This window comes from Sinohyriopsis cumingii, chromosome 14, assembly GCF_028554795.1.
Source record: "Sinohyriopsis cumingii isolate HCF-2022 chromosome 14, ASM2855479v2, whole genome shotgun sequence".
Taxonomy (NCBI): Eukaryota; Metazoa; Mollusca; class Bivalvia; order Unionida; family Unionidae; genus Sinohyriopsis; species Sinohyriopsis cumingii.
Window position 1 is genome coordinate 115,747,943 of NC_142974.1, and position 12,585 is coordinate 115,760,527.

Here is a 12,585-nt window from a genome sequence, read left to right on the forward strand (position 1 = left end):
TTTCCTTTCGTATTTGTCTAACAGTTTTATTCAGTTCTGCCTGTTTTAATATAAACTTTTAAAACATCTATAATATTCAATTAAGCTACATTTGTTTACTATAAAGTTTACTTTGCGTTACAATAATTAGACTGCATACATCAAATATTTTGTGTTCGCTTTAAAATTTCGATTTTGAAGCGTTACACAGCAAATACCATGCACTTTCAATAGAAAGTGTATGTTCTTTGTGAAATTTCATTAATATTTCACAATGTTATCTTTTAAATCGCATGACATATTTGTATTTCATTTTTTCCATAGCAAATACGAACGGACTTGTTTGCTGTAAGCAGGTACCTGTGAAAGGCTTTAATAAATTAATAGAATACGTTGAAACATGCTTCTAATATTGTGCATTTGAGATGCGCATGTCCTATCATCATTAAATCAAGATTTAAATCGTGTTTGCATGCATCTCCTATGACAGAAAGAGAACGTCTGACGTACTATTTCTCTAAAGCCTTGATTTCAGGATTGCAAATGGGAAAGATCCAAATCAAACGTATATATGCTGTGGTGATGATTGCTATTTACACGACGGCCAGTACGTATTCTCTCTCTCTCTCTCTCTCTCTCTCTCAGGTAGATCAAGATCGATCTTGGGATTTCGTTGTCAAGTTACAAACATAAATAGATAAGTATGATAACATTATAGATCCATTGTATTAGTAAAATGCTAGCAATGTACATTTTTTTATCAAACATCGCAAATGTGAGCCAGAGTTTATTCCAGTCTATAGAAGTGTCCCATACTTTATTTATTTTATCCTTAATGAATCCGTGGAAGCTTTCTCTAGACAATATTTCTCTTGCTCATTATACAACAGGTCAAACGTTTTCAATTCACTATTTCCCATGTGCATGTGGTTGTGTGTTTGTGTTGTTATTATTGTTGCATTTTTATCGTAGCTTTAACAATTTCTCAGTCATATCGCTACGATGTATGTAGTGTTGCACATCGTAGTCATTCCTAGCACTGTCGACCTCCCGCATCCGTGGCGGATGCTCTAACCACTAAGTGATCGGAGTGGTCTCCAATGTATATAATATACATACGTATGTCGGTACTTAGGTTTATTGTAGATGTTGTGCAATTATATTGGTTTGTCTCTTGAAAGCTCGTTTCTTATCTCATAGATGGATATTAATATTGATTGATTTAACGATTGTTTGTTATTTGTGTTGCTTATGTTCCTTCCTTCTTTCATTCTTTCTTTCTCTCTTTTCTGTTTTATTTATTTGTTTGCTTTTGTATATAGCAAAATACATTTAAAATAGATATTGCCTTATTTAAGTAAACACTTTCTATCGGAAGGTGCTTTGAGCAATAAATGGGTGCTGGACCATGACTCTGAGAACAACCTAGACACTTCTAAGGTGTTGTGGGAGAAGGACGGAATATCATCGGTAACCTGTGGCAGTTTATGTAACTTGAATCCGTCATGTAGATCTTTCTTCTATCATCCTTCACTGAAGAAATGTCTGGGGTCCCAGTCATACAAGCGTGGTCTCCCTTCTGGTCAATCAATGCAAGAAGGATGGAAATATTACACAAGTACGTACAATGGTAACTTATGAAAATGACTGGGGAAATATGTTACTTATTGTCAACGGTCATGTTTCGTGATTGCCATGAAAAATAAGGATACATTGCCCTTTCATCTCCCGTCACCATCTGCAGCGAATATGATGACAACCTTTGTTAACTATAAAATAAGCGATTTTACAAGAAGCACATAAAGCTGTCATGATGTAAAAGGTTTACACATTCCATTTCATTTTATTCATTATAGACCAGACATGACTTTTATGTATTTTAGACGGAATATATAATTTACACCTTATAGAAATAGCATGTCTTTGACACATGACAGACATGACACTAGTTCCGAAAATGAGCCAGGTCATGGTTGTTGTTCTGTAAACTAACTAATCTACGACTACCTGTTTCTTATGTAATTTTTAAAATACGATTTTGTATGATCAAACGCATAGATTTAAAATGTCATCTGTTGCAATACATTTTTAGCGTCTATATTGACGTCATTCATTTATAGATGATAAAAGTATTGCCTATACGTGCCCAAATATGTACTCTTCCAAACTATTCACGCGGCACATATGATAAGAACAAATAGTTGCCATACGAGCGCATTATCACTTTGTTGTTTGTACCCTAGTATTATTATTATTATTATTGAATTACCTGTTCTCCTGTTATTTCTGTCAATGTGGCAGCTTATCCATTCAGTTCCATTATTTGTCTTTATAGTTCCGTTTGTACGAAAAAGATAAAAAAAATATTAACCTTTTTTGAATATATCATGAATAATCATTCCATAAGGACGTAAGGTAAGTTCATCCTTCTTAAACATTACTAAAAGCACACATCATCAAGTTCCATCCTCCCTCGTTATCTTCATAAGCACACAACATATAAATTTCGTCCTTTCTCAATATTTCCATCAGCAAAACATCAAGTAAATCTCACCCTTTCTCAATATTTCCATAAGCACACACCAGGTAAATTTCACCCTTTCTCAATATTTCCATCAGCACACGTAAGATAAATTTCACGCTTTCTCAATATTTCCATAAGCACACACTAGGTAAATTGCATCCTTTCCTATATTTCCACAAGCACACGTCACATACATTTCTTTCTTCATCAATACTTCAGAAACTGATTCCATTAAATCATTTCTCAGAGAAAATTACATTACATTGTTTCCTTGTTTGCTGTATGGCAAATATGTCTTGCACCAAGATTTAAAGAAAACAAAAACTGTGGAAAATAATCCTATTTTTATTTTGTATTTTGTTACCAATCGTCTCCTTGCATACTCTGCAAGTCGAAGAAGCGGTCGGTCGCCATAAATAAAAGAAAGGAGTTTTCATTCAGGAAACATATTGTAACAGAATGGGGGGGGGGTATGGGCTAACTTGTGTAAACGTAATAATAAATTGCAAGAATGCTCAAAGTCAAAACCTTTTTATTTTTGACTATGAAATTGTGGTAAGATGCTTAGTACAAGAAATATGACTAAAACATGAATGTATGTGTTTGATTACGTGTAACGTATGCAATACACAAATGTATGTGTTTCATTCCGTGTAACGTATGCAATACACAAATGTATGTGTTTGATTACGTGTAACGTATGCAATACACAAATGTATGTGTTTGATTACGTGTAACGTATGCAATACACAAATGTATGTGTTTGATTACGTGTAACATATGCAATACACAAATGTATGTGTTTGATTACGTGTAACGTATGCAATACACAAATGTATGTGTTTGATTACGTGTAACGTATGCAATACACAAATGTATGTGTTTGATTACGTGTAACGTATGCAATACACAAATGTATGTGTTTGATTACGTGTAACGTATGCAATACACAAATGCTATGATATGCTGGCCTTCATAACCTTGACGTAGTCATTCAGCGAGAAATGGACGACCCACGGAGTATTTTGAAAGTTAACCCTAAATTCTTAGTGTGGCGGGAGATAGCTGCTTATTTATGTGGCACCATATTACTTTTATATTAAGCTAGACTCAATAGCAGTGAATTGAATTTGTTTGAATTGAATTGATTCCTATTGTTGTACTATATATAATTCAAGTTTAGTTTTGAGAATAAAGAAATTAAAATTTGTAGACTTGTCTTATTTTTATAAGTATCTGTGAGCTTTTTAACGCCATCCAATAAAGTTGTAATTATAACTACCTCAGTGGTGGAGAGATATTGATTAAAGCGCTGATGTTGACAGCTATCTGCCGAATTTCGAATTTCACTCCTATTTATACTCTTTGGAAAGTAGTCATGTGATGTAAACATAACCAATCATTGCTTGTCCGGGACGCCGAACAGGTCTGGTGGTGCCGAACAGATACTCTACAACCAGCGACACAAACTGAGGGTTAATATACAACTTAACTATCATTACTTGTCCGTTCACACTCTGTCATTAGCAAATATATAAACATTACGTATTTTGTCGTGTCCGTCAAACGTCAACGTACTTGAAATCGTAACCAAGACAGTTAAGCTTGGGTGAAGAGTACACAACTACCAATGAACGCTGATAACATTGAAAATATACTGACCAGCTTAAACACGAAGAATACACCATTAAATATTCAAAACATACTTATTCTAGTATAAAAGAAGGCCAGCATTTACAATCAACAAGTGAAATTTAATTTTTAAAAATGTGCACTTGACAGATTTACTGTGTGGAACCGGTCATGTGATCTAGTGTCGGCCATCTTGCCTGCAGACGTATTTTCGTGATGTCAGCTGTTGGAATAGAGCTTAGTGCTATTCAAATGATGAGCTGTCATGGGAATTTAAGGGTGATAAACATATTTCTTGGTGTGATAAATTCATATGAAATAAGATTCCAGAAGATTTTGTGAGCATTTAACGATGTGCGAGGTTGAATTTCATGACGCATGTTACCACATGACCGGCAGTCACAGTTGACATAAACATGAACGGTTTAATACAGATATCAATGTAAGTCGCGATCTATACACTTCTGATACATTACAATGTTTAAATTCATTCTTTCAGCAGTTTATATGTTCATTGACATGAACAACATGTTAAATTTATGACATAGAAAAACCACCCTTCCCATCCATCCTATTACAGCTTTAGATCCCCAGGTCTATTACAATATGATTCAGCTGAAGATAACAATATAAAACCAAATAACATACTAGCGTCATTTTCCATCACGACCCTCTGTTTGCAAGCTTTTTGCGATCACTATTTTGTAACTAATTTTACTCTTACAAGCAAAGAATAAATGTGACCCGAATTCAAATCATGCTTAGAAACAGTTAGTATGGACCAAATTTCAATGTTGCTCTCAAGCAGTAATCATAGACAGAAAATTTAACAATTGCATTCAAGCAGTAATTCAACTCTTGCTATCAAACAGTACCGAGAGACCGAATTAAACCCTTGCAACCAAACAATAATTATGCACCGAATTCAACTCTTGCTATCAATCAATAATTATGGACCGATTTTCAATTCTTGACATTGAGAAATAATAATGGATTTTATTCAGTACTTGTTTTCGAGCAATAATAATGGACTGAATTCAATTATTGCTATCAATCAATAATTATGGACTGAATTAAATTATTGATATCGAGAAATATTAATGGGCTGAATTCAGTTCTTGATATCGAGCAATAATAATGGACTGAATTCAAGTCTTGCTATCAATCAATAATTATGGACTGAATTAAATTCTTGATATCGAGAAATATTAATGGACTGAATTCAATTCTTGCTATAAAGCAATACTTGTGGACAGAATTCAAATGTTGCTATCAGACATTAACTATAGGCCTTATTAAACTTTTGGTATCATTAGGTAATTATGAACAAAATTCAGCGCTTTAATTCTTGCATCCAAACAATAATTATCGACCAAATTTAACTCTTGCTGTCAAACACTTCTCTCTCTCTCTCTCTCTCTCTCACACACACACACACACACACACACACCATGAGATAGTGACATGTGTTTATATGAAATCTAATATCCAACAAAAACGATGATCATGTTTTACTACCCTAGGTCTCTAAAGGATAATTTCAAAACTATTCCCAGCATATATTCTCTAGTTATTTTTTATTCATAGTCATTATCTGAAGGGGTGATATTAAAGAAATTGAGGGTGTTCAAGAAGCAGAACGATAACTTTGGACTGGATCCAAATATTGGTATATCAGTCGACAATATCGCTTTTCGCAATACGAATTGAGAATATTTACGTGTAGAGATCAAAGGGATGGCCCTGTTTAATAAAATCATATACTACCACATATGTTTTAATGCACGTACAGCACTTTTATCACATCATCTGTTAGATTATGTTCTTTATAATAGTTGTCATGTAAAAACGTTTGCGTTTTAATTTTCCTATTCTAGAACAACAACAATGCGATGCAACATATACACTCAACATGACACTTGGACTCTGCTATAAAATTCATCTAGAAATTGCAACCTCTTTCGAAGCCATGGATGCATGTGAAGCAGAGGAAGCGAAATTGATTATTATCAGGAATGAGATGGAATTTGTACAAATTAAAAATGCTGTCAAAGGTATGGTGTAAAGCTGTTTCTTATAACTCTTTTTTTTGTTTTTATTTTTGTTATTGTTGCATACAAGAAAATGACAGTACCAAGTGTACTGGCCTTCGGTTCCCTCTGTTACTTTTTCAGATGAACTTTAAACACTAACTTTAAAAATATTACATAAACTGTGCATTTGTTTTGCCTGTAACATATTATAAATTCGAGAAGTAGTTTCAAGGTGTCTAAGCAAATCAAATGGTACACTTATATTTCTATATTTAAGTGTTTAATTAGATTTATTTGAAATATATCACTCATAACATATGGATGTGTATTTTTCTTATGTAAGCAAGAATAATGGAAAAGTGTTCAAAGTGGATCATAAGACAAAAAGCACCAAAACCCCCGTTATAAATGCTACTTACTTTGGACACAATTATAAAATCCACGTGAAAGATTGATTGCTGTAAAGTTGGTTTGATAAATGGAGGCAACAAAAAAAGAAAAATGCAACAAACAATGAATGTGTGTGTGTGTGTGTGTGTGTGTGTGTACGGATAATCTCGTTACGTTTTATTGGCATTTCTAAAAGCTCGATAAATACAATAATATAAAACTCAGTAATTGCTAAAATGTGGCTATCAAATTTTAGCTTCTTCTATGTAATTGTTCAAGTTCTATTATATTCTCAAATTTTTGAAAGGTTTTTCTTCTTTTTAGATCTTAATGATGTAAAAATACCTGAATTTGTTCTATATGTGCATAATATCTGTATATCTGTAGTTACAACATGTTTTTATTTGCACACGAGTTCAAAGTGAGGTTCTTATTATTGGCTAGTAGTTATGTTTGAAGTTGAATAGTAAATTCCGGTAAAACAATTTATTTTCAACTAGACCTATTTATATCAGATCGATAGGTCGATGATGTCATCACTCCGATTCGCATGTTGGAAACTGCTTTTTCTATTATGCGTATGAATTAAACTATGAAGCGAAATATTCAAATTTTGTGGAACTTAAGCTGCATTTCTTCTTTGACAGTAAAATGATTTTCTTTCAAGCCCTTCCGATGCATGTTCGTAGCTTTCCGATGCATGTTGGTAAATCGATATCCTCCACATAACATACAACTTTCGCCCGTCTCAATTGTACTGCAAATCATATAACAATTTTTGGGGGGCCCCGAGTGGCCGAGTGGTCTAAAGCGCTGTTCGTTACGGATCACTGCCATCTCACCTCTGTCTGCGGCGGTTCGAGTCTAAGATTCAGCCAATGTGGGCATGTGAGAAAGCTTGCCAGTAGCTTCTCGTGGGTCGGTGGTTCTTTCCGGGGTTTTCCGGGTTCTTCCTCCACCATTAATACTGGCCGCCATGTATAGCCTATCGTGCTGAAAAATGGCGTTAAACCCCACAACAACAACAACAACAACAATTTTTGGAGCTATAGAATAATAAACAAGTTTCTAGTTTACTATCATAGTATATCACTTTAGATTTGCTTATAACTATTTTGTTCGAGATATTTTGTGAAAAATAATTATGTTTGGAGATTTTATTTTGAACAGTTTTGGTCGTGACGAGGCAATCCGGTTGACATTCGACCTAATAGAGATAATGTGTTCATTACAATGACTCGATCCCATACCGAAATATTTTTATGTTCGACTGACTACACGCACCTGACTCCGCATGATGAATAGGTTAGCACAGATAAACCAAACCTAATGTCAATGCCTGAGTCTAAATTATCAATATTTCTGAATATTAATGTACATATTTTTAAGCCTGGAGAAAACAATATAACAGAAACTTCCTTAATGACATAATCTTGCAAATAATGTCATCTTAAGTTAATGACCAGTTTAATATATATTCTGTCTTTACAAACCTGTATCAAGTCTATTCAAGATTTCCTGGTAGGATAATTTTAACAGAATTATTATTTTCAGTTGTTAAAAGTATATTCGACGACCTGCACCTGCCTCGTTATTATGTTGAATATAAGTATTCAAATAATAAAATAATTGCATATTCTTGATATCCTGAAAATGCATTGTATTTTGTTGTAAAAACCATATTCTTGCATTCCATCAAGCTGATTTAACAATATTCATTTGTATTAAATGACAATCAATCTAATGTGACATCCAAAATTACTTTAATATTCAAAGACTGCAAAACAATCATACAACTAATAGGAACTTGTTTTTGTATCATGTTAAATGGAATGTATCCTATGGTGAGAATAACGTGAGAAAGAATATGAGATTCTCTTCGTGTTTGAGAATAATATTATTGGCTTCCACACTGAATTATGTTGAAGAAAATGCTCTCACGAGCAAGATGTTCATTTTTCATATGTTAGTAATAACACCTAAATAACACAAATGTATTTTTTCTCAGAGTCCGAATGTGTATAGTAGCCTTACAGAATTTAATTAAGTAAGGTGTGCACAGAGAAGAACTGACAAGCAATTTGCAGACATGTAGCATGATGTCCCACCCAGTCACATTACCCTGACACCAGGCCGACCAGTCTTAACACTAACCTCCGAACGCGAAGCGAGGCAGCTGTTAGTACCATTTTTGTAAGTCTTTCTATGACTCGGCCAGGGATCGAACCCACGACTTCCCGCATCCTAGCATCTGAGGCGGACGCTCTAACCACAAGGCCACCGGAGCGGTCAATTCACACAGAAGACCGAACAATGATAATATATGACTTTATAGACTGTTAGACCTTTTTGTATTTGAGAAACTTACAATATTTCTGCATAATGTATTTACACACCTAAATAATGCAGCATATCAAAGATAACATTCTGATTTGTTTCGTCAATCGTCAATGCCATCATCAATAATGCTCAAATGCTAATTTTGAACAACCTTAATCTAGCCCCTGTAGATAATTCAAATTCCAATATAATATGTATATATGTCCAAATGTCAATTTTCTTTCTTTTTAAACAAAATCTTCATAAATAATGATGTATATATTGTATATTAATGACCGTGGAACCGTCTTGTGGAATGCAATAGTAACATAACAAGTATTCCCAACTATCATCACTCTAATTACAGCTGCCGTCTCACCAATATATCCAATCATCGGATTCAGGAAAACCATTTCCAATGGGACAATAACGTGGAAATGGTGGAATGGCCAAAGTCTTTCTTATCAGGACTGGGAAACTGGACAACCTAATAACTTTGGTGGAGTTGAGGATTGCGGGAACCTCTGGGCAGAACATAACTTTAATGATGTTAGCTGCGTATGGAAATATTCTTTTATCTGTCAGAAGTACATTTAACTGTATAAATATAACACTTATGACTAGATGGAATGTGATGTATTCGAATCCTAGATATTCCTACATACATGTTTGTCAGTGAACATAGTGACATGATTGTGAACGAAAAGAGGAATTACATTGCGTTGATTTCTGAGGAATGATTTTGGAATAATGTGGATGTATAAGCATTAAAAGATTATGATTGGTCATGCAGTTGTTTGTTTTATCTACAAGTTTATTATCTTAATATTTTTTCATTCACAGATGACAATAAAGAAAAACAAATATTTTTTATAATAAACATCACTCATGTATCTTGAAAGAAACTAAAGTGGCACTCTAAATATATATATATATATATATATATATATATATATATATATATATATATATATATATATATATATATATATATATTACTATTCAATAATGTACAATAGAAGAAATTTTGGTTCAGGGTATTGGTCACAATATTGTCTACGAAGTCTCTTTTATACCACAATGTAAACTTTCAGATCAAAATATATGTATGGCTATTGTAAATCAAATCAAAGCATAACTTGCGCATTTATTATCTTCACTTAACTATTCAATGATGGATTATATTAAAAGGACGATTGATGGAAGAGTTCATTATTAGCCTGTCGGATACATTGGTTATAATTGAAACAGCCGATATTTCTAAGCTTATGAACTTTCCTAGAACATCTGAAATCAATTAGATAGGAATTTAATTTGTATTTGTTCTTTTTAAACATAGATGCCGTCAGCCGACCATTATAATAATATATTTGAATAAATTGCAACTTTGAATAACTCAACTGTCATAAATAGTTTATAAATAAAAATAGATATATATATATACATTTATATATATATATATATATATATATATATATATATATATATATATATATATATATATATATATATATATTATTATTATTATTATTCTGTATCCTTTTCATATTTTTATATTACCTATATACTTGACAGTGCTTTGTACAAGGATGGTTCTTTTCTTACAAGTGTACGTTTGTCGGTGTTGCTTAACATATGTTTATCATAATCTGCCATTCTCCCAAATCAAGAACGCTAACAAAATAGAAGTACATGCAATTAATTGAAATCACATATATGTTAGTATCCTTGACTATTTAGCAATTTCGAAAAATATATATTTAACCCTGATGAAAAGGACATAAAACGCTATGCTTTGTTGTTTTCGAAGATACTTAGAATTCCTGCTTTTAATGAAATAATTTCATTAAAATATATTCACCATTTTCACTTGTTTTAATAATTATCTCCCCATCTAACACTCTTAAGCTGGTCATTTCTACACTAATGCGTTCATCATTATTAGAAGGACAACAATCAAAAGTTGATTTAGATATACGTAAGGTCTCTGGGTAGAAGTTTGATAGTCATAGCCAGCCGCTGTTAATCTCATTTGCATCTTAATAGGGAATATATACGAGCTGGAAGCTCTGTTATTTCCCGTCCCCTTATTGATGACTGTCCATGGTAGGATTCAACAAGAGCGTGTTCGTAAAACACACATGCACTGCACTATCGTTTACAGGATCCAGAAGACAAACATGCATTAGTCTCACCAAACCCGAAGTCACTGACGCGTGGAATCTTTAGCCTTTTGTATCCATATAAACTTTATTCAATCTATATCGAACCATGTCAAAGAAATCGACCTTATCGCAAAATTGAATTGGAGTTATTAGGGCAGGAATATATATGATGACCGGGTCTAGAAGGTTTCTACTGCCATGACACTAATTATATTTTTCTGCAAAGTCATTCAAAAAATAAAACGTGTCTATTCGTTAAATAAAATTGAGTGATGTATGATTTAGTCATGTGTTTCATGTAGAACCTTACGTGTGTCGTTTAGTTGTACTATTCATATGTTTGATGGTTCAGTTTAAACTGGTTACTGAAATGGGTTAAACAGACACAACTTAGGAAATTAAATTGACATGTTGATACTATATATGTAACATAACATCCGCCGCCCGTCTCTGATTCTTATTGATAACAATCAACCTACAACCGATGTAACAGCCACTGTATTTATTTCGAGGCAGAGACTACACAATGTGAAAACATCACTATGAGGCAGATTGAACTTGACACTCATCGATGATATTAGCAGCACAGAGGCTCATCCCACCACGATCCCACTTCCGGCGAGCACCAGCAGAAAACATAGTAGATGAGACCTGTTGCTACAGATAAAAGACATATCAAAAGATTTAAGTTTAGAACTGCAAATCATATGTCTCCAGTTTAAACTGGTTGGTGAGTAGATGTTCCCTACTTGGCAAAAGATATTGCACCCGATTGTCAGTGTCAAAATATGAGGGATGAATCTCACTTGCTTTTATCAAATTCTTATCTTTGACGATGAGAAACATAATTAAATATCGATACTTTCACTTCCAGGATTAACATTTATAAATATAATCAATTAAGGAATACAGATAATGTACGTTACTTACAAAATATTTGCGGGACTTCAGGTTGTGTTTCCTGAATACCGTAATCACGGTAATGCATTCTGAAAGAACATCACATGGTAAATCCAAGTTCTTTTTTATATACTTCATATCCTGCAACATTTATAACCGGAGTGTAATAAAGTCTTGTCTTGCAATGAGTAGATAACAAAGTTCGACATGCTTGACCAGCCTCAAACTAGGTACAATAACACCATATAATCTTTCAGGGTGATATTAGAATTAACCATATAACATGTCTCTCAAGCATCAAACGAAAGAAGTTTTGTTTGCTAAGTTTGATCCCTTTCGTAACCGGAGAAGTGCTTGCACAACTTAGTATTGTATCGTGAGAAATTAATATGTGTACAATAAATGAACTTAAGTTCTCCTAACTTGGTATTTTTATATTCCAGTTTTTATAAAGTTTCACATTATACTTTAAGTCTGATTTCAATCGATTAGACATTTTGTCAAAACAAAAAACAACAACAAAAGGACACTTGAATTAAACCAATAATTGTGTTAATAGAAAGATAACACCTTTGTTTGTAGAAGAAATGAAAACTCTATAGTTAAGGTGGGGAAAATAATGTGTTGCTTTTTTACATTCTCG

General features: G+C 33.2%; 1 protein-coding gene across 1 annotated transcript; it reads left to right on the forward strand.

Annotated features, from left to right (window-relative positions):
* The first annotated feature begins 472 nt into the window (after window positions 1-472).
* On the forward strand, window positions 473-9,665 carry LOC149784647 (collectin-12-like). The gene is made up of 4 exons (XM_089933303.1): window positions 473-586; window positions 1,358-1,597; window positions 6,013-6,189; window positions 9,245-9,665. The coding sequence occupies exons 1-4, from the start codon at window positions 523-525 to the stop codon at window positions 9,472-9,474; spliced, it is 711 nt and encodes a 236-aa protein (XP_089789429.1). The 5' UTR covers window positions 473-522; the 3' UTR covers window positions 9,475-9,665.
* The last annotated feature ends 2,920 nt before the right edge of the window (window positions 9,666-12,585 follow it).